Raw genomic sequence first — 23,442 nt, 5'->3', positions numbered from 1 at the left:
GTCGCTCGGGGCGGCGGAGACCCCGGGGCCGGCGCTGCCCAGCAAACACCTGCCCCAGCCACGCCCCCGAGCGCGGAGCCAGCCGCAGCCCCGCCTCCCTCGCCGCTCAGCCCGGCCACGCCCCCGAGCCGCGTCAGCGCGGGCCCAGAAGCGTGTTGACGCCGAAGCCTATTGAGACAAGGCGCCCCGAAGTCCCACCCTCCAGAAGGCGTCAATCTCACCCAGTAAGGTAACGTATTTAATGAGTGGCGTGTATGTGCACCAATCAGCGCGCCGATGGGCCGCACAGCCGTTCCGGTTCGGGACCCCTCTCTCATCCAATCAGTGCAAGTCTACTTGAGGAGTGACAGGCAGGTCGCCCTATGAGCGGCGGGCTGGAGGGCGCAAGAGGAGGCTGCGCTGCGGGCGGAGTCGGTCGGTGCCATGGCGGAGAGCGACTGGGACACGGTCACGGTGCTGCGCAAGAAGGGGCCGAGCGCGGCCCAGGCCAAGTCCAAGCAGGTCAGGGGGTGCCCGGAGCCCGGGCCGGGGCTGCCCGAGCGGGTCCCGTCGGCCCGGCCCGCCCCGCCGCGGCCCCTCCCCCTCCCCGGCTGCGGGCCGGGCCGGGTCCCCTCAGGCGCTGGCTGAGCCCGCGGGGGAGGAGGCCCGGGGCGGGGCGGGCCCGGCTCCCCGCTGCCCGGGGCCCGGCTCCCCGCTGCCGTGTGCTGGGCGGGGCGGGGCGGGGCTCACCGGCCGGGGCCGGGCGGCCGCCGCGCCCCGCTCGCGCTCGGGGGCTGGCTGCGGGGCGGGCGCGGCGCGGGGCTCGCGGCGGCCCGGGGCTGTGGGGACCGCGCCGCCGCTCCCTGCGCGGGCTTGTGCGGATGGCTGGAAGTGGGGCGCCCTGCTGCGCGCCGAGTAACGCTCGCTGGGGTCCTTGCCCTGCTCGCCGCCCAGCACCCCTCTTGGGAGCCGGCTGGATATGGGCTGCTGGCGGGGGCCTTTTGTTGAGGGCAGAGCCGTGCTGGGCGGGATGCGCCCCACCGGGGCCCCGCCTCCTGGGGCTGAAGCCTGGGCAGCTTAGCTTCATGGTGCCCCCTGAGCCCAGGGGCCCTGGGCAGTTGCCCTGCTGGCTACCTCCTAACGCGAGCCCTGGCTTGTATCCGCAGAAAGCCAGGCGCTGTGGCGCAGGGGGGCCGTGGAGTTTTTATAGCCTGTTGGGGGGCTCGGAAAGAGAGAGGTTGGGACCCCCGCTCCAGTAAACGGTCCGAACGCAGAATCCGGTCACTGCTCGGCCGCAGCGCGGCTGGAAGGAGTGTGACATAGAAAAGGGGGTTTTGTCTGGCTTGGTGTGTTCCATTGCTGGCACATGTAGGGTGGCTTTTTTCTAATAACTTGGTGTCTGTGCAGTAAGATTAATTCACCTAGATTATTGTACAGTGACAAATGGCTGCTGGTCTCTCGTGTGACATCTTGGTGCTTTCCATGTTTTTTGCTGAAAAGACAGAATTGACACTGAGGCTTCACTCTTATCCAGGAAAAGCACTGACTTGGCAAGATATAATGTTGCCCCTTGAATTGCTACTTCTAGTAGGAATAAGATGGAATACAGCTGGAAATACAGAATTGCAGATAACGTAGTTCATCTTTCAATATATGATCCTGCTAACCAGGCTGAGAGGGGCATTTGGCACAGATTCTAAAAATTAATCTCTCTCTTAAGCTCCTCCAGTGTTGCATTGGCTTGTTCTTGTGTGCGTTCGGACATTCAGTGGCTTTCAAAGGTCTTACCCCCATTAAAGATAGAGAACAGATAATTTACTGTATATTAAAAATAATATTTCAAAACTGCTGTGCATCAAATAAGCTGGCTGATGCAACATAATGGGGTGGAGCCAAAACAAGTATAAACTACTTGGAGTGTATGTCCTGCCCCAACCCCAAAGGAAGGAGCTTTTGACACACATCTAGTACTGCAGTTCTCCTATGGTCTATTTCACTTTTAAGGATTTTTGTGATTGGACAACAGCTTTGGGAAGAAGCTGCTGCAAACTTCCCAAGTTCATATTACTTATTTCACATGTGGGTTCATTGCCTGAAAACAAAGTCATGTAGCTGTTTGGTGCAACTACTGTTGGGTGGCAATAAAAATGAACACAGAATTCCTAACTGAAAACAGTCCATCTGTGAACAGTTGTACAAAAAACCTGTATGATAACCATCTCTTAGCTGTTTCGTTATCATCTGTCACCTTGATCCTTTTGCCCCTCATGGTACGGCAGCTGAATACCAAATTCTGTGACCTTTGCCTATCATCTGTTTGTTCCTAGGTAACTCTAAAAGTTCCAAGGTGAAACTGGAGCATGTGGTTTTGGTATCAGTGGAGATAAGTACTTTTCTCCATTAACTTGTACTTAGTTGGTGTTTGTGTTTAATAATACTAATGGTTAGTGCTGCATTTTGTTTACTGGCTACTTAAAAAATAACCATCTATAGCAGGGGCAGCTCTAGCAATTTTGCTGCCCCAAGCAGCTGCTGCCAAATTGCCACTGCCACAACAGTGGCAGAGCAGCTGCCAAATTGCTGCCACGGGACATGGACTGCCGCCCTGTTCTAATTGCCACCCCAAGCACCTGCTTGGAAAGCTGGTGCCTGGAGCCGGCCCTGATCTATAGTCTACGTATCGGGGGTAGCTGCGTTAGTCTGTGTCCACAAAAACAATGAGGAGTCCGGTGGCACCTTAAAGACTAACAGTTTTATGCATCTCCATGCATCTGAAAAAGTGGGTTTTTTATGCATGAAAGCTTATGCCCAAAGAAATCTATTGGTCTTTAAGATGCCACCAGACTTCTCATCTATAGTCTAATTATTTTAGGAGAGCAAGTGGATAAGTTAGCTAGGTATGGAAACAATCTCTTATCCAACCGTGAGAAGTCATAAAAGAGCATTTCTGTGTATGACTTGAAACAGTTTTTTTTTCCTGACAAGTTTGTACACAGTTACTCTTTAACTAGACAAAAATGATGACCTCAGCAAAACATCTGAGTGAATGAGATTAGACCATATGTAAGGTTAAGATTCTGTCACGGGTATTCAGGTCACGGGCAATAAACAGAAATTCATGGAAGCCTGTGACCTGTCTCTGACTTTCACTAAAAATACCCTGGGGGGCAAAAGGAGGAACAAACAGCACTGCCAGGGCTTGCAGTTGCTCCAGCCCCACCGATGCTCCTGTGGCAGGGGCTAACTGCTTCTTCTCCAGCCCAAAGAGGGCTGACCACACTCCGGCTGCTACTCCAGAGGGTTGGGGCCCAGCACCATAGCAGAGGTCCCCTGGGCAGGCTGCTGGCTAGCTGTTTTGGGGGCCCCGGGGCAGGGTGCCGGCTCTGCCCCGCCCCAGAAGAAGTCATGAAGGTCCTGGAAAGTCATGGAATCTGTAACTTCCATAAGAGAATTGTATCCTTAACCATGTCTTCAGATATATGCAGCTTCAGGGTCTGTCTGCAGTGCAATGTAAGCCCAAGTTTAGTAGAACTCAAGTTAGCAGACCCTGGGTTTGTTAATTTAGGGCTTGAGTGTCTACACTGAATTATGTGGGCCCGAGTCCAACCACCCATGTCCTAGACTTCCTAGTGCCTTCCCAAAATGTGGCCACTCTAGCCCTTTGTTTGTGATGCAGTGTGGGAAAACTTGGCTGTCCACCAAACCTGACTATCCAGAGGACAAAGAAAATCAGCCCGTGGGATTGTGGAATATTTTCGGCAGACTCCTCAAACACCAGTCCAGTGGGACTGCATCTACACTTCAAAGCAATAGGGATTGAATCCTGGATCCCTGCTTGATTCAGGCTCAGACCCTTCACCCCCGAGGGGTCCTGGGACTCTAGGTCAGAGCCGTGAGTCAGAGGAGCACCTGTCCTCCCCCCAAGCTTCATACCACATTCGGGTGCAGTTTGCAGCAGGGTGGGAGATGCCACCCCTCCTCTCCCACTCTGTCTTCCACTGCGGCTGCCGCTGGCCAAGCTGCTCCCCCATGTGTCTGGTCTCACTAAGCTGGGTGAGAGGACAGGGCCTGTCTGTGTTGCTGCCTCTGGCTCAGGAGTTGGTGCTTCAGCTGCTGCTATACTGAAAAAGTGCTTGGTGTGCTGACACACTCACTCAGGCTCACACTTAATCTCCCTCACACACTAGTGGTGGTGCTGTTACTACTTGGTACTTCCCGTCGAAATGCACATCTAGTCTCTGTGGGTTTTTTTCTTTAAAAGTTCTTTAAGAACTACAGTGCTTATTTTAATTTTTTTGACTGGTTCTGTCTATTTCATAGTTTGTTTTTCTTATGCTTAAATTTAATTCTTTGAGTAGTGAGTTCTAAAATGCCTAACTGGTCCTGGCTGGAGTAATTATCATTATTACTGACCATGTTGAGCTTTGTCAATCATTGTTTAAAGTGATACAATCAAATAATGTGATCCTTCTTGAATGTAAATTTAGCTTGTACTCCCCTTAGCAATGCCAGTTTAAAAAAAATTAGCTAAACGCACAACTTCAGACACACTACAGATGAAGGTTCTTTATTTTCAAATAGTATTTTTAGTTATATCTGTAAAATAACTTAAAATTCATAGGAAAACAAATGCGGTTCCAAGTCTGATACTAATAGCAATGATGGAGTCAAATGTTAGTGAGTCAGATACATGATTGTGATCAGTAAATATAAATGCCAAAATAATTAGAAAAATTTCCCATTCTTAATAAGAGGAAAAAAAGTAATCACATGTTAAAATTAAATACATTTTTAGTAGTGTGAAAACAATTGACTAAAATAGAGTAGATAGTGGCAGTAACACAGAACATCTGTAAGAGAAAGGAAGCCTATTTTATTTATTTGTATTTATCTCTACTAAAGGTAGTGTATAAAGTATCAGACGTGTGTTTCTGATACCTTGTAAGGCTCCAAAATTGATACCTCAAGGCTTGGGATTGGAAATATCTTGTTGTATTGTCTTCTGATATTTTAAATTTATGTGTAAATTTAGAACAATGGCTTTAATTGGGGTTTGTATATTTTTTCTTTATATAGTAATTAGGAGTACTGTATCTAAGGGTATATTTACACTACAAAGTTAAGTTGATTTTATGTTAATCGACATTGATCCGCCGATTTAAGCAAGTTGATCTTGTGTGTCCCCACTATGCTCATAGTGTCGGTGGAGTGCATCCTCCCTAGCAGGGCTTGCATCAATGCACAGAGCGCTGCACTATGGGTGAGTGCATGGAGCTGAGTGGAATTTTGGGTTGGGCTTACGATGCCTCATGGGACCAAAACATTTGCGCGGGTGGTTATAACATGGCGTTAGCCTCCCATGATGCACTTACCTCCCTCTCTCCCTGAAATGCACAGCAAAGAAACCAAGCCTTTTTTGCGCCTTTTTTCCTAAACCTGGGTTACCCGCGCAGACGCCATAGCACGGCAAGCGTGGACTCTGATCAGCTGTACACTGTTGTGAGCATTACAAACACCTCATGTCTTAACCTGCAGTATATACTGAGCCGAAGCAGGAACAATGTGATGCCACGCAAGCAGCCCTGCTGGAAGCCATGGACCGGAGCAATTAGCAGATGCTGGCAACAGTCACGCATCACCTTGACATGGTGGAACACCGCTTCTGGGCCCAGGAAACAAGCACTGACTGGTGGGACCGCATAGTTATGCAGCTATGGGATGACGAGCAGTGGCTGCAGAACTTTCGAATGCGTAAGGCCACTTTCATGGAACTGTGTGAGGAGCTTTCCCCAGCCCTAAAGCGCAGCAATAGTAAAATGAGAGCTGCTCTGACAGTTGAGAAGCGAGTGGCGATAGCTCTCTGGAAGCTTGCAATGTCAGACTGCTACCGATCAGTGGGGAATCAACTTGGAGTGGGTAAATCTACCGTGGGGTCTGCTGTGATCCAAGTTTCCAGGGCAATCAATAGACTTCTGGTACGAAGGATAGTGACTCTGGGCAACATGCAGGGCATAGTGGATGGTTTTGCCACTATGCGGTTCCCTAACTGCTGTGGGACTGTAGACGGAACACATGGGTGTTGTTCCTTACCAAGCTGTTCCCTTCATTGCATTTTCTCCCCTGTAAACTCCACCCCCACTAACCACAGTGTACTGATGAATGAGGAGAAAAGGCTCTTCAATCTGTAAAGTTTTATTATGGTCACAAACACACAGACAGCAAAGAAGAGTAAGATAACTTGGGGCAAAAAGGGCTGCTGATACTGCGGGGGCGGGAACAAGGAAAGCTTGCTTACAGATGCACTGCAATAACCATCAAAGGTGCGGGAACGGGCACCTTCTGGTCCTTGTACCCTCCCCTGGTATTGAGTGCTCCTCTCCCCCCCTCCCCCAGATGTTTGTGGGGGGCGGGGAGGATGTAGAACTGGGTGATGATGGCAGCAGGTTCAGCAATGGCTCCAGAGGGATTCAAGCATCCAGCTGCCTTTCTTGAGCCTCAATCGGACGCCTAATCATAGAATATCTGGGTTGGAAGGGACCTCAGGAGATCATCTAGTCCAACCCCCTGCTCAAAGCAGGACCAGTTTTTGCCCCAGATCCCTAAATGGCCCCCTCAAGGATTGAACTCAAAACCCTGGGTTTAGCAGGCCAATGCTTAAACCACTGAGCTATCCCTCCCCCTATGTCTGTTTGTTCCTTCATAATCCACAGCATCTCTTCCTCGGTGGCATGCTCTTGTTCCCTACATGCTGTCCTTATGCAGGCTGTCACGCAGTGTAATCCTCCATGCTCTGAGCTCCGTCTTGTCACTCTTGGAGGCGTGCATTAATTCATTGAACAAGTCCTCCCAAGTAGTCTTTTTCTGCCTTCTAATCTGGGAAAGTCTCTGTCCCAGTGTGGAGTATGTGCCAATGGACAGGTTTCAGCTGTAAAGAATACAAAGCACAAGGGTAGCATTGACAGTGCATGCATTGTTTCTGGTGCAAGGTTAATTCTTTTTATAAAAGAAACATCCTTCAATGCACTTCCCTGCAAGCCACAACATAATCACAACCACTGGCTATTGCAGGAGTTGGTTTGCTGCTCCAGCCATGGTGTGTAGTCCACAAGGCATGGGTGAGAGGTCTTGTCTTCACAAAAGCTGCAGCACATTCTTGGGATCACAGGTTGGAACTTGAGAAAAGGCCCCTTTTCCCCTAGCAACCTTGATATTGCTTGAGGACAGGCACCAGTGTCAAGCTCTGAAAATAGTTTGGTTGTTACAAAAGTGGCACTGGGTTGGGGGCGGGGGGAAAGGAGACAAACAGGAAACATCCGTCTCCCCATTTTTAAGTGCTGGTTGCAATATGTGATGATCCCTTCCAACCACAACCAGAGCACACTTGGGAAAGTGTGGTTCTGTGACTGAGAATTCACCAAATGGGGTGGATTACTTGTCAAATTGCTTGTGGTTTAAGGGCTAGCATTTAAAACTCCCCCCGTTTCCCCTAGGTGACCACATACAATATCACTTTCCTGAGGGTAAGGGAGGCGGAAAGGGAGCAAATGCTGCAAGCGTCTGGGTACAGACCTGGTCCTTATGCTGCAGTGCTGTGCCCCGCAATGATGCCAGCAGAGTTAATACTGGAGTGGCGGGGGAAAGTATCCTACCGTGGTGGACGAAATAAGGCAGCCCTTCCCAGAAACCTTCTGCAAAGGATTGCAGAGTACCTCCATGAAAGCTTCCTAGAGATCTCCATGAAGGATTCCAGGGCCATCCCCATGCACATAAACAGTCTTTTGGAGAGCTCCCTCTGCATAGCTGGAGTGGTCACCGATACCCACGACACCTCCTTTTTTCTTCAGATTCAACATTAAAAATAATAGCATGTAACCCCGACAGTTTGATTGGAAATGTGGACTCACCAGAGGTGTCTTCCCAGGCATCATGCTCTGCCGGCAATTGGTCCTGTGTGGGGATGTGCTCCAGAGTTTAAAAAGGGTTCTTGGCTGTTGAGGGAGAATGGATCCTTCGCTTGCCTGTCTTGCATTCTCCTCCTCTTCCTCATCAACAATGTCCTTGTTGTTGCTTGAGGTCACCTGGGGCTCCTGGGAGGTATCCATGGAGCATTTTGGGGTAGTGGTGGGGTTGCTGCCAAGAATCACATGCAGCTCCTCATAGAAGTGGCATGTCTGTGGATCAGAACCAGAGTGACTGTTTGCCTCCCTTTATCTTCTGGTATGCTTGCTGAAGCGCCTTTATTTTCATGTCGCACTTCTGTGTGTCCGTGTTATAGCCCTTTTTCCCCAATGCCCTGTGTGATTTTGGCAAAGATGTCAGCATTTCTTCTGCTGGATCGGAGCTTTGCCTGCACAGACTCTTATCCCCACACAGCAATAAGATCCAGCACCTCCTGTGTACTCCATGCTGGAGCACATTTGCGGCCTTGAGCATCCATGTCAGCTATGCTGACAAGCTCTCCATGCTGATCAAACAGGAAATGAAAATTCAAAAGTTTCCAGGGCTTTAACAGGGGGGCAACTGTTTCCTGTGTACCTGGCTGATGTGCAGTGGAGTTGAAAGTGCTCTCCAGAGCGGTCAAAGCAGAGCACTGTGGGACACCTCCTGGAGGCCAGTTCATTCAAATTACACAACACTGTGTCTACACTATCCCCATGTCAACCCTTGGATGTCGAATCAAGCGCTGTGCCTCTCATGGAGGTGGAGTACAAAGTTGACTTTATAGGCCCTTGAGGTCAGCGGAAGGGGACTCAGTAGTATAGACACATAAGTTATTAAATTGACCTAACGCGGCTTATGTCGACCTAACTTTGTAGTTTCAGAGTAGCAGCCGTGTTAGTCTGTATTCGCAAAAAGAAAAGGAGGACTTGTGGCACCTTAGAGACTAACCAATTTATTAGAGCATAAGCTTTCGTGAGCTACAGCTCACTTCCTCAGATGCATATCGTGGAAACTGCAGCAGGCTTTATATATACACAGAGAATATGAAACAATACCTATTCCCACCCCACTGTCCTGCTGGTAATAGCTTATCTAAAGTGATTTCCAGCACAAATCCAGGTTTTCTCACCCTCCACCCCCCCACACAAATTCACTCTCCTGCTGGTGATAGCCCATCCAAAGTGACAACTCTTTACACAATGTGCATGACAATCAAGCTGGGCTATTTCCTGCATAAATCCAGGTTCTCACATCCCCCCACCCCCATACACACAGAAACTCACTCTCCTGCTGGTAATAGCTCATCCAAACTGACCACTCTTCAAGTTAAAATCCAAGTTAAACCAGAACATCTGGGGGGCGGGGTAGGAAAAAACAAGAGGAAACAGGCTACCTTGCATAATGACTTAGCCACTCCAAGTCTCTATTTAAGCCTAAATTAATAGTATCCTGCAAATTGGATACTATTAATTTAGGCTTAAATAGAGACTTGGAGTGGCTAAGTCATTATGCAAGGTAGCCTGTTTCCTCTTGTTTTTTCCTCCCCCCCCCCCCCCCCCCAGATGTTCTGGTTTAACTTGGATTTTAACTTGAAGAGTGGTCAGTTTGGATGAGCTATTACCAGCAGGAGAGTGAGTTTCTGTGTGTATGGGGGTGGGGGGATGTGAGAACCTGGATTTATGCAGGAAATAGCCCAGCTTGATTGTCATGCACATTGTGTAAAGAGTTGTCACTTTGGATGGGCTATCACCAGCAGGAGAGTGAATTTGTGTGGGGGGGTGGAGGGTGAGAAAACCTGGATTTGTGCTGGAAATCACTTTAGATAAGCTATTACCAGCAGGACAGTGGGGTGGGAATAGGTATTGTTTCATATTCTCTGTGTATATATAAAGCCTGCTGCAGTTTCCACGATATGCATCTGAGGAAGTGAGCTGTAGCTCACGAAAGCTTATGCTCTAATAAATTGGTTAGTCTCTAAGGTGCCACAAGTCCTCCTTTTCTTTTAACTTTGTAGTGTAGACCAGGCCTAAGTTATCAGGTGCCTTAAGTAGCCCCTTGAATCATGGGTAAAGTTGCTGTCTTCCCCCACTCCACCGGTCTGAAATTGCACCCCTACCCTGGGTTTTCATGATTTATGTGTAGATGGTGGATTAGGCTTGAGCCTGAGTTCAAACCTGGGACTTAAATTGCAGTCTAGACACACCTCTAGACATTATCCTAGCCCATTTTACATTGCTTTCTCAATAATAGGGACTATAAAGCAATGTTTCTTTCTCAAACTGGGTGAAGGAAGATTAAAATCCACATAACATAATTTTTTTCTCCAGAACATCCAAAATGTCTCTCTTAATATGGAGAGTTCTTCCAATGTACTTCTCAGAACTAATAAATCTCCTATCCAACTGCCAAAGCAGGCTACTTCCTTTCCTCTCCTCTTGTAGCAAAGTCATTGCGGTTGCCTGGATACATGCTCAGGGAGGTTTTTTTTTTGCTAGCAGCTTGGCTGTTTGAGGATAAATCATTCTTTGTTAAAGTGTTTAAATAGTGGTCTGTGCCTTATGTTAATGGAACTAATCTTGATAAAGTTAAATTTCTTATTTCTAGGCAATCTTAGCAGCTCAGAGAAGAGGAGAAGATGTAGAGACCTCCAAGAAATGTAGGTATTTCTGTCTCGGGGGTGGGTAGGGAAGGCCAGTTTCATGTTTTCCTTTAACTTCATAGTTACCCCTGTCACAGTTTTAGGGTTAACTGCACACATGTACCCCAGCATTCCTCAAGGGTACCCACTTCAGATTTCAGGGTCCCAGCCCTTGCGTCTCTCAGACAGGGACCTTATCTCTCTTCCTCCAGACTTGGGGACTTAGGGTTTTTGCAGCACCTCTGTGATTTTCCCCAGCACTTTTTAAACTTTCTCCAGGGGTTACAACAGTGTGTGCTAGTTACAAAGCAAATTGCATTTAATCGTAGGGAACATATTAAACAAATAAAAGTTCCCATATGCATGGCAGAAGCTTACCAAAGGTCACCCATTCATCCTAGGTGGTCCTAATAAGCCAAAGTCTTTCCAACCCTTCTGCAAGGGTTTCCCTCATAGAATGTCAGGGTTGGAAGGGACCTCAGGAGGTCATCTAGTCCAACCCCCTGCTCAAAGCAGGACCAATCCCCAACTAAATCATCCCAGCCAGGGCTTTGTCAAGCCTGACCTTAAAAACCTCAAAGGAAGGAGTTTCCACCACCTCCCTAGGTAACTATTCCAGTGCTTCACCACCCTCCTAGTGAAAAAGGTTTTCCTAATATCCAATCTTCCGTCCTCTCTCTCAAACAGAAGGTTGTGGCCATTTGCTGAATTAGAAAAAAGACCCATGTGTCAGTTTAATCTCTGGGATTTTTTTTATGCCAAAAACCTTTTCATTGTCTGTTGGTCTCTGGAAAACCCAGTTTGAACCATTACGTGCCAACCTCCCCCAGGGGTGATACCTCTCTGGAGGTGTTTGCATCCTGAGTGATTCACCTTAATCCCACTGGCTGCCAAACAGTTGATTGGTGGTGGGTTGGAGGTGCTGGGAGGGAGGAGGAGTTGCTGATCAGCGGGACAATCCCCGCCCCCATGGTGTTGGCACCTGAACTTTTACACTGCTCTGACTGTAAAGTGGGCCCTTATAGTGGGTATAAACATCATTTACTCCTAAATCAAGGCCCCTTTATGCTTACTGAATTATGTAAAAAGGACTTGGTGTAACTGAGAATTGAGCTCTGTATCTTTTTAAAAAAATACTTGCTTTTTACATAAATGAATTCGTTTGTGTATTGCATTTACAAAACTCTAAAAACAGATAGTCTTTTTTGGAAAACTACCAAAAATATAATTTTGGCTAAAATTCTTTAATCCAAAAATGCAGCTTGGAGCAAATATCTAAAAGATAAGATCCTAGTGGCTGATATATATAAAATAGAACTGTTACAGCATCTTTAACCATAGCAACACTGTTACGCAGTAGAGCTAAAATAATACATATTTCCATAAATTCACTCTTTCAAAATACAAGAAGTGAGATATATAAAATAGCTATTGCACTAGTTTTTAATTATGAATTAAATCGTTACAGATGTTGGAACTCTTGCAGTCTATTATATTGACAACCTATTTAAAGTTCTTTAAGAAGTGTAAACGTGTATTTACATAATACAGTGTAATGGTACTATTCTGTCTGTACTTTATGTGGATTTCCCCCTAAAAATAATGAGAAAAAATGAGAGAAAATAATGAATATTTAAGACCTCTAAACTCTCAACAGTCCTTCAGTCGTTTTCGTTTTGCAGAGGTCTCAGGTCAGGCTCTGACAATACATAATATATGTGCTTCAATAGTTAAGGATAATAGGGAAAGTTTAAGAAAACAATGGGGAGAAGTTAAGAATGGTGAATGTTGATTTTTTAAATTTGTGCATTTCCTTTCTAGATGTTGATTGTAATAATGTAATCCAGAAAAGGATAAAACACATCTCTAGCTCATTAAAGTATCCTCTTCTAATAAAGTTTGCTATATGTAATGATCAGACTTGAAAACAAATATAAATTTAAGTGGAAATAAAGGAGAAGGGGGATCCAGAATAGTCCTATTTTTTTTGTCAAGGTCTATATTTCTTGGCCAAGGTACAGTCAAAATCTGGACTCCAGAAAAACATTTTTCACAAAGCAAGTGCACCTGTTCAACAAACGCATACAATGCTGTGCATTAATAATATATCCAGGGCATATTGCTTATATTGTTAAATGAAATCAAACCACTGTATAACCTAAAAATAACCTCCAAGAAAGATGTAATAAATTACATCTGAGACTTTGAAAAAAGTACATAAATAAAATGTCAAATAGATGTAAATATTAGCATTAAAACACTTAGAGAAAACTGTTTTGTTTTGAATCTGTTTTGAGTTTATGAAGAGTATTAACTTTGATTTTGTAAAATAAAATTATTGTAGGCATATATAAAACCATATTTGAAACTTTCAAGCCTTCTGTGGCTTATTTAATATTCGTATCAGTTTGAAAGAAAACAGTCCGTACACATGAACTCTTTATCTTAGCTTTATGATTCAAGTCTGTCATTTAATAAAACACACCCACACACATGTATTAAGCATGTTAACATGAATAATCACTGTGAAATATCTGTAACTTCAATATCCCTACCGAGAATGAAATGTTACAGGGCAATACAAATTTAAAATAAAATATGGACGATTAATAAATAATAGTACTCACCATCAAGGGGAAAGTGTGTGTGGTGATAGAAATTAAGGTCTCTTACAGCTTGAGAGAGTCTGTGATAACTGGAAATCTAATGAACTGCCAACAGCCAAAAGAGTGAAAACTTGGAGGGGAAGGGATTTTTATTCAGGTTGTTTAAAACTTTGTGGATTTTTTTTTTTTTGTTGCTAATGCTGAATTATCTGTGGTGGTTAACATTTTGGGGAAGGAACATCTTTGTTCAAGAGTCAACACCCTCACCTCTTGGGTTATTCAGAGAGAACTAACAGTACATCCTCTGAGACCTTCAGTGGGTCCTGCAGTAAAACCAGGGGAAGCAGGAGTTGACACTGATCCCTTTAAAAAAATTAAAACAAAAAAACCTTTCAGTCTCTTATATCTTAGCACAACAAGTGGGAGTATGCTAATGACACTTGCAGAGGACACACAGTTGGGAGGTATTGCAGTATGGAGGAGGACCAGACTATCACATGTGAAGATCTGGATGACCTTGTAAACTGGAGTAATAGAAATAGGATGAAATTTAATAGTGCAAGGTCATGCACTTAAGGACTAACAAGAAGATTTTTTGCTATCTGCTGGGGACTTATCAGTTGGAAGTGACAGAAGAGGAGAAAGACCTGGGTGTATTGGCTGATCGTAGGATGACTGAGCTGCCAATGTAATGCAGCTGTGAAGAAGGTTAATGCTGTCCTAAAATGCATCGGGGGAGGTATTTCCAGTAGAGACAGGGAGGTGTTAGTACCATTATACAAGGCACTGCTGAGCTCTCATCTGGAGTACTGTGTGCGGTTCTGGTCTCCCATGTTTAAGAAGGATGAATTCAAACTGGAACAGGTGCAGAGGATGGCTACTAGGATGATCCAAGGAATAGAAAATCTACCTTATGAGAGGAGACTCAAAGAGCTTGTCTTGTTTAGCCTCACCAAAAGGTATAAATACATCAGAGGGATAAATACCAGGGAGGGGGAAGACTTATTTAAGTTAAGCACCTGTGGTGTCACAAGAACAAATGGATATAAACTGGCCATGAACAAGGTTAGCCTTGAAATTAAATGAAGGTTTCTAACCATCAGAGGAGAGGAATGAAGTTCTGGAACAGCCTTCTAAGGGGAGCAGTGGGGGCAAAAAAACCTAACTGGCTTCAAGACCTGAGCTTGATAAATTTATGGAGGGGATGGTATGATGCGGCTATCTACAATGGCATGTGGTCCATTGATGACTGCCAATAGCAAAAAAACCCAATGTCTGGAAATGAGACACTAGATGGGGAGAGCTCTGAGTTACTACAGAGAATTTTTTTCCTGGGTATCTGCCTGGTGGGTCTTACCCACATGCACAGGCTCTAACTGATCACCATATTTGGGGTCGGAATTTTCCTCTGGGGTCAGATTGGCAGAAATGCTGTGGGTTTTTGTTTGTGTTTTTTTTGTTTTTGCCTTCCTCTGCAGCATGTGGCGCTGGTTGCCTGCAGGTTTAAACTAGTGTAAATGGTGGATTCTCTGTAACTTGAAGTCTTTTAAACCATGATTTGAGGACTTCAGCAACTCAGCCAGAGCTTAGGGGTCTATTTCTAGGAGTGGGTGCAGGAGGTCAGACTAGATCAGTGGTTCTTGTCCAGGGCCCACTGCGGAGCCATGAGCAGATTCAGGGGGTCTGCCAAAATAAACCAAAGAGCCAGCATTAAATTCTCTGGGGCCCAGGGCTGGGCCCAGGGCTGAACCCAAAGCCTGAGCCTCACTGCCCAGGGCTAAAGCCAAAGCCTGAGCAACTTAACTTCATGGGGCCCTCTGTGGCATGGGGCCCTGAACGGTTGCCCTGCTTGGTACCCCATAACACTGGCCCTGGTTTTTAATCTACTGGATACGCAGGAAAAACAGTTGTGGCACAGGTGGGCTGTTTTTTTTTGTAATATGTTGGGGGTGGGGGAGCCGTGGCTCTGAACAAAAGAGGTTGAGAAACCCTGGACTAGATGATCATGATGGTCCCTTCTGACCTTAAAGTCTATATACATTATAAGCAAAAAGGATATAAGCCCAATTTATATTATTTGCAGGTCACTTTGAAATTAAAATGTATATCAAGGAATGTTGGTTTGAAATGCGTTAGAGCTTTTTTTAACGATTAAAGTGCACTGTTGAGGGAAAGGTAACAATGTTTGGAATACCCTTATACTTCCAACACCATTTGGTTGGCAAATGCATGCACAAGAGGAAGGTAATTCTGCATGTTTGAAAAATCTGACAATAGAAATTCCTGAAATCCTTGATCACAAATGAAAATTAGTTCTACAGAAAGTCAAAACTGGAAATATTTGTAATTTAGTGAGAGTATAGACTTTTCAGGTGTATAGGCTGAGGTTTGGATGGAATTAGCTTTGTTGCTTGATTATGCAGTGTAATATTTTATGCATGTGTACTCAATGTGAATTGTGAGAGTATTTGGGTACTTAGCTACCTTCCCTCAAATGAGTGTACTTTAACTTCTCTTGGTCCATGTACGTTTTATTGAGTAACAGCTTGAAGGCCCTTCATACTCCACAGTGAACTAGACTTAAATTATGTGGTAGACTGGAAGCTCTATAGCAATTCAAAGTCAAATTAATATTTTAAACTGAAATATGAAAACCAATAAGCCAGTAGTCTGTGTTTTGGTAGTGCATTACATTTTATTCTGACCCTAAATTTTCAGTTTTCAACATGCCACAGACTGCACTGTACAATTCCATCATACAAGTTGTGGTGGGAGTGGCAGGGGAGCTTGGAGTGCTTGGCAGCTGGGGTAGAGGGTTGCGGGTTAAAACATTAACAGGGTTTCTGGTAAAATGGCCAGCAGCATAGTTTAGATTGTTGTCATTAGGTTTCAGAGTCAAGCCAAATAAGATTAATAAAGCAGTTAACACCTGTCTCAAGTATTATTTCAGGCAGTCTGCAGGCAGCGTTGCCTCAGTTACACTTAAGTTTTGTTTGGAAGGTTTTCTTTGCAATCATCAGGGCTGAATTTTTTTAATTAAAAGCTTAGGTTCTGAAGAGTGATTCTATGGTAACTTCTGCATCAGTGGAACTGATGGAATCTGGGGAAGATGGTTGGGAGATGTCCAGGTAACCTCTACACCGGATTTTAACATTGAGAAGGAAGAAAATGAAGTAAGAAAAGATACAGCTGTGGGTGGGAGAATGGACATAAGGAGGAAGGGTAGTGTACATACCAGTCTAATAGGTGATACTGGCGGTAGAATGACCGTGCCTAATCGGGTAAAGAATGTGAGCGAGGCCAAATAGCAAAAATTAAGATGTTTGTACACCAGTGCGAGGAGCCTAGGTAATAAAATGGAGGAACTAGAGCTACTGGTGCAGGAAATGAAACCAGGTATTCTAGGGACAACAGAAACATGGTGGAATAGGAGTCATGACTGGACTACAGGTATTGAAGGGGATGTGCTGTTTAGGAAAGACAGAAATAAAGGTAAAGGTGGTGGAGTAACATTTATATCAATGATGAGGTAGAATGTAAAGAAATAAGAAGCGATGGAATGGATAAGACAGTCTGTCTGGGCAAAAATCACATTGGGGAAGAAAGCTATATAGACTGGAGGACAAGTGCTAATAATAATAGGGCTCAGATTTTCCTAGATGCGATAGCTGATGGATTCCTTCACCAAGTAGTTGCTGAACCGACTAGAGGGGATGCCATTTTAGATTTGGTTTTGGTGAGTAGTGAGGACCTCCTAGAAGAAATGGTTGTAGGGGACAGCCTTGGTTCGAGCGATCATGAGCTAATTCAGTTCAAACTAAATGGAAGGATAAACAAAAAATAGATCTGCGACTAGGCTTTTTTATTTCAAAAGAGCTAACTTAAAAAAATTAAGGAAATTAGTTAGGGAAGTGGATTGGACTGAAGAACTTGTGGATCTAAAGGCAGAGGAGGCCTGGGATTACTTCAAGTCACAGCTGCAGAAGCTATCAGAAGCCTGCATCTGAAGAAAGGGGAAAAAATTCATAGGCAGGAGTTGTAGACCAAGCTGGATGAGCAAGCATCTCAGAGAAGTGATTAAGAAAAAGCAGCCTACAAGGAGTGGAAGATGGGAGGGATTAGCAAGGAAAGCTACCTTAGTGAGATCAGTATGTGTAGGAATAAAGTGAGAGAGGCCAAAAGCCATGTAGAGTTGGACCTTGCAAAGGGAATTAAAACCAATAGTGTAAAGTTCTATAGCCATATAAATAAGAAGAAAACAAAGAGAGAAGAAGTGGGACTGCTAAACACTGAAGATGGAGTGGAGGTTAAGGATAATCAAGGCATGGCCCAATATCTAAACAAAGACTGAGGCAAAGTATTGAATGAGACTAATGAGGAGCTTAGGGATAATGGTAGGACGACAAATGGGAATGGGGAAATGGAGGTAGATATTACCACATCCGAGGTAGAAGCCAAACTTGAACAGCTTAATGGGGCTAAATCCAGGGGCCCAGATAATATTCTTGGATGAAGATTAAAGGAACTGGCACATGAAATTGCAAGCTCATTAGCAAAAATTTGTAATGAATCTGTAAACTCAGGGGTTGTACCATATGACTGGAGAATTGCTAACATAGTTCCTATTTTTAAGAAAGGAAAAAAGTGATCTGGGTAACTATAGGCCTGTTAGTTGAACATCTGTAGTATGCAAGGTCTTGGAAAAAAATTCGAAGGAGAAAGTAGTTAAGGACATTGAGGTCAATGGTACCTGGGATAAAATGCAACATGGTTTTACTAAAGGTAGATTGTGTTAAACTAACCTGATCTCCTCCTTTGAGAAGGTAACAGATTTTTTTTTTAGACAAAGGAAATGCAGTTGATCTCATCTACCTCGATTTCAGTAAGGCACTTGATATGGTTCCACATGGAGAATTGTCAGCTAAATTGGAAAAGGTGGGGAAAAATATTAATATTGAAAGGTGGATAAGGAACTGGTTAAAGGGGAGAATACAGCAGGTCACACTGAAAGATGAACTGTCAGGCTGGAAGGAGGTTACTAGTGGAGTTCATCAGGGATCGGTTTTGGGACCAATCTTGTTTAATCTTTTTATTACTGACCTTGGCACAAAAAGCAGGAATGTGCTAATAAAGTTTGCGGATGATGCAAAGCAGGGAGGTATTGCCAATACAGAGAAGAACCAGGATATCCTACAGGAGGATCTGGATGACCTTGTAAACTGGAGTAATAGGATGAAATTTAATAGTGAAAAGTGCAAGGTTATGTATTTAGGGATTAATAACAAGAATTTTTGTTATAAACTGGGGACGCATCTCTTGGAAGTAACGGAGGAGAAGGACCTCTGAGTATTGGTTGATCACATGAGCTGCCAATGTGATACGGCCATAAAAAAAAGCTAATGGGGTCTTGGGATGCATCAGGCGGGATATTTCCAGTAGAGATAAGGAGGTGTTAGTACCATTATACAAGGCACTGGTGAGACTGCGTCTGGAATATTGTGTGCAGTTCTGGTCTCCCATTTTTAAGAAAGATGAATTCAAACTGGAACAGGCACAGAGAAGGGCTACTAGGAATGGAAAACCTGTCTTATGAAAGGAGACTCAAGGAGCTTGGCTTGTTCCTTGTCTAACCAAAAGAAGGCTGAGGGGAGATATGATTGCTCTCTCTAAATATATCAGAGGGATAAATACCAGAGAGGGAGGAGAATTATTTAAGCTCAGTACCAGTGTGGACACAAGAATAAATGGATATAAACTGGCCATCAGGAAGTTTAGACTTGAAATTAGATGAAGGTTTCTAACCATCAGAGGAGTGAAGTTCTGGAACAACCTTCCAAGAGAAGCAGTGGGGGCAAAAGACATATATGGCTTCAAGACTAAGCTTGATAAGTTTATGGAGGGGATGATATGATGGGATAGCCTAATTTTGGCAATTAATTGATCTTCGACTATTAGTGGTAGATATGCCCAATGGCCTGTGATGGGATGTTAGATGGGGTGGGATCTGAGTTATTACAGAGAATTCTTTCCTGGGTGGCTGGCTGGTGAGTCTTGCCCACATGCTCAGGGTTTAGCTGATCGCCGTATTTGGGGTCGGGAAGGAATTTTCCTCCAGGGGAGATTGGCAGAGGCCCTGGGAGTTTTTCGCCTTCCTCTGCAGAGTGGGGCACGGGTCACCTGCTGGAGGATTCTCTGCACCTCGAAGTCTTTAAATCACAATTTGAGGACTTCAGTAGCTCAGACATAGGTGAGAGGTTTGTTACAGGAGTGGGTGGGTGAGATTCTGTGGCCTGCGTTGTGCAGGGGGCCAGACTGGACCATCATAATGGTCCCTTCTGACCTTAAAGTCTGATTGTATGATAAAGTTAATGGTGACGTGAATAGGTAGAGTGATGAATGCTGAAAATTCTACAAAGCTTGGGGAAGTTGATTGACTTTCATCAAAGTGCTTGTTTGCCATAGTACAGTTTTGACACTGCCTCTTCTTGATTTTGTTTTAAATGCTAGGGGCAGCAGGCCAAAACAAGCAGCATTCTATCACTAAGAACACAGCTAAGCTGGATCGGGAGACAGAGGAGCTGCACCATGACAGAGTCCCCCTTGAGGTGGGCAAAGTAATCCAGCAGGGCCGACAGAGCAAGGGCCTGACACAAAAGGATTTGGCCACGGTGAGTGCTTATCAGTGTCGTTTGGTCTTTACTCCTGCTTTTCCTTAGCCAGGCTCTGTGTATGTGAGGGAGCTGGGTTGTAAATGGTGTCAAATTAGCCTCCTGACCGGTAGATGGTGAGGAGGTATCATCAAGGGTTAATAGAAGACCTCAAAACTTTTCAGTTTACTGGCTAACTAGCAGCTCAGGTGGTGGACCAGGGACCTCTATCTGGAACCTGTGAGCTATGTTGTGGGCTGGAGGTAAAATGGCTTCCTCTTTAACCGACTTAGCCCTGGCATAGTAATTCCTGACATAAGGTGTTGAAAACCTATCTGTATCTGAGTTTTCAAACAGAAGTGTCTGCCATGCTGCTGGACTGCTGTAGCTTGTGGACACTCTCCACTATCGTTCTTGTATCCGATTTCTTGAGAGCGAGGCAGACCTTTTTACAATACAACTGTTATCTGCATGGTAGCACCCAGATAGAAGAAACCAGTGATGACAGGCAGAATTCACTCTTGCAAGCCTGGTGTACTTCTGAGAAGATGCAGCCACTCGTGTAATATGGGATGTCTTGGGTTTGTGTTTCTGAATGTTCACTATTTGTTAAACTGATGTGTTTAAAGCACATCTTCTTTTTAGAAAATAAATGAAAAACCACAAGTTATTGCTGACTACGAATGCGGAAGAGCAATCCCCAACAACCAGGTTCTGGGCAAGATCGAAAGAGCCATCGGTGAGTGTCAGATGCACAGTAGCTGTCTAACCACTTCAGTGTGGGGGAGAGGGATGCTGCTGCTGTCATTTGATTATCTACATTTAGCGCCTTTCTGTTTGCACCCAGCAATTCTATAGGGAAACAGCATGTGTTGCTCTGCCGGTAGGATGCTTGCAGGGTTGATGTCAGTGCTGTTTCATAGGTTCACCTATGGCAGTGGTCACCAACCGGTCAATCGCGATCAACTGGTCGATCCTAGAGGATCTCTCGATCGATCGTGATCTCTAGTGGTGTAGCAGGGCTGCTGCTAAGGCAGACTCTCTGCCTTCCCTGGCCCCCCGCCCCTAGGGCCGCACTGGAAGCGGCCAGTGTGGCCCCAGGGGCGGGGGGCCAGGGGTCTCCCTCTGCGCGCTGCTCCTGCCTGCAAGCGCTGCCCCTGCAGCTCCCACTGGCCAGGAATGGGGAGCTGTGGCCAGTGGGAGCTGCAGGGGCAGTGCTTGTGGAGAAGGGCAGTGCGCAGAGCCACATGCCCCCAGCCCCTCCTCAGGGGCGGCGGCAGGCCTGGGTAGGCAGGGAGCCTGTCTTAGCGGCAGCCATGCTACACCACCAACTGGGAGCTGCTGGAGGTAAGTGCTGTCTGGTGGGAGGCTGCACCCCAGCCCTAGGAGCCCCTTCCTAGAGCCAGCACTCCAAACCCCCCTCCTGCACCCCAAGCCTCAGCTCTGCCCTCCCTCTCAGAGCCGCCACCACCCTGTGCCCCAGCCCTAGCCCAGTCAAAGTGAGTGAGGGTGCGGGAGAACAAGAAATGGACAGAGGTGGGATGGAGGGAGTGGGGCTTTGGGGAAGAGGCAGGGTAGATCCTGGGTTGCCCTTAAATTCAAAACATGATCTTGGGTGTAAAAAGGTTGGAGACCACTGACCTATGGGGTGTCACTTTGCATCCTAATGTTAAGATTGTTTCTGCTGATTTAGAAGCAGGAACTCCGAAGCTTTCAGCTCTCTGCAAGGATTGAAAACTCACATTGGTTCAGTGTCTGGGACTTGCTCTATGTCTGATAGTGATTTTTTCGGATGGCAGAGACCTGAAGGCCTTATGTAAATCCAAAGTCATGTATTTTGCAGTGAATACATAGAATCATAGAATATCAGGGTTGGAAGGGACCCCAGAAGGTCATCTAGTCCAACCCCCTGCTCAAAGCAGGACCAATTCCCAGTTAAATCATCCCAGCCAGGGCTTTGTCAAGCCTGACCTTAAAAACCTCTAAGGAAGGAGATTCTACCACCTCCCTAGGTAACGCATTCCAGTGTTTCACCACCCTCCTAGTGAAAAAGTTTTTCCTAATATCCAATCTAAACCTCCCCCACTGCAACTTGAGACCATTACTCCTTGTTCTGTCATCTGCTACCATTGAGAACAGTCTAGAGCCATCCTCTTTGGAACCCCCTTTCAGGTAGTTGAAAGCAGCTATCAAATCCCCCCTCATTCTTCTCTTCTGCAGGCTAAACAATCCCAGCTCCCTCAGCCTCTCCTCATAACTCATGTGTTCCAGTCCCCTAATCATTTTTGTTGCCCTTCGCTGGACTCTCTCCAATTTATCCACATCCTTCTTGAAGTGTGGGGCCCAAAACTGGACACAGTACTCCAGATGAGTGCCATTGGAAGTGGGATAAGTTTATGGAGGAGATGATATGATGGGATAACATGATTTTGGCAATTATCTTTAACTATTCATGGTAAATAGGCCCAATGGCCTGTGATGGGCTGTTAGATGGGGTGGGATCTGAGTTGCGGCAGAGAATTCTTTCCTGGGTATCTGGCTGGCGAATCTTGCCCACATGCTCAGGGTTCAGCTGATTACCATATTTGGGGTCAGGAAGGAATTTTCCTCCAGGGCAGATTGGAAGAAGCCCTGGGGGGGTTTTCACCTTCCTCTGCAGCATGGGTCACTTGCTGGAGGATTCTCTGCACCTTGAAGTCTTTAAACCATGGTTTGAGGACTTCAGTAGCTCAGACATAGGTGAGAGGTTTATTGCAGGAGTGGGTGGGTGAGATTCTGTGGCCTGCATTGTGCAGGAGGTCAGACTAGACAATCATAATGGTCCCTTCTGACCTTAATGGCTGAGTGCCCACCTTTCTAGTTATGCAAAGCCTTAATTTCATATTTGTAATGAACTAGGATATCTGCTGCTAAAACCATCTGAAATGGCTTTTGCAATGATGCTTAGTAGAGTGGTGCTTCTCAGACTAGTGACACCCCCCCCCCCCCCCGGACCCCCAGGATTATTCTTTGGGCAATGACTCAGCTAATGGCCTGTAAGTTACCTGAGCAAGGGTCAGTTTTTTCAATTACCTGTTTCAGTTTCTTTTCAGTTATGTATAAAGCCTGATTTTTTTTCTTAAATAAATCTCCCTTTCTCCTCCTCTCTCTTCTGTGCTTGCTCTGTCTTGTAGTGGGTGACTTCTCCCTCCCTCCCCTCCCTCCAGCCACCTTAGTTCATTTGTTGGGCTGTTGGAAGGTTCAGGGTGACAAGTATGTAGGGAGGACTCAAGGCAAACTGCTGAAAGTTGTCTCCTTTGTGTGTCATTCCAGGCCTTAAGCTACGTGGAAGGGATATTGGAAAACCACTTGAGGCTGGCCCGAAAGGGAAATGAAAACAAAGCCTCGAAATCAGTTTGTTCAGACTGATCTCATCTGGCTGGTGCTCTTTGACCACCAGAATCTCTCTTCATGTTGCCAAGCAGAACAAGAGGGTTTCAGACTTGCTTGGGGGGATGGGGACCTGCAGAATTTCTACCTTCTGTAAAAAGGCAAACTTAAGAAATGATTTTCCTGATTTTGTTTTTTCCTTTCTCCTTTCTGGAGATTAAGAAACTAAACCCAATAAATATTGCATCTAATTTTGCCAGAA

General features: G+C 45.5%; 1 protein-coding gene across 2 annotated transcripts; it reads left to right on the top strand.

Moving 5' to 3' along the window:
• Positions 1-345: 345 nt before the first annotated feature.
• EDF1 (endothelial differentiation related factor 1) lies at positions 346-23,442 on the top strand. 2 transcript variants are annotated; one of them, XM_084650482.1, is made up of 5 exons: positions 346-501; positions 10,525-10,576; positions 19,672-19,832; positions 20,457-20,550; positions 23,124-23,442. In XM_084650482.1, the coding sequence occupies exons 1-5, from the start codon at positions 424-426 to the stop codon at positions 23,183-23,185; spliced, it is 447 nt and encodes a 148-aa protein (XP_084506608.1). In that variant the 5' UTR covers positions 346-423; the 3' UTR covers positions 23,186-23,442. The 2 variants fall into 2 exon arrangements, with proteins under 2 accessions (XP_084506608.1, XP_084506607.1); XM_084650481.1 differs by lacking the exon at positions 10,525-10,576 and having other exon boundaries at positions 348-501.

Source organism: Lepidochelys olivacea, assembly GCF_965140295.1.
Source record: "Lepidochelys olivacea isolate rLepOli2 genome assembly, chromosome: 16".
Taxonomy (NCBI): Eukaryota; Metazoa; Chordata; order Testudines; family Cheloniidae; genus Lepidochelys; species Lepidochelys olivacea.
Note: the sequence above shows the minus strand (reverse complement) of the source record. Positions and strands in the feature narration are given on the sequence as shown.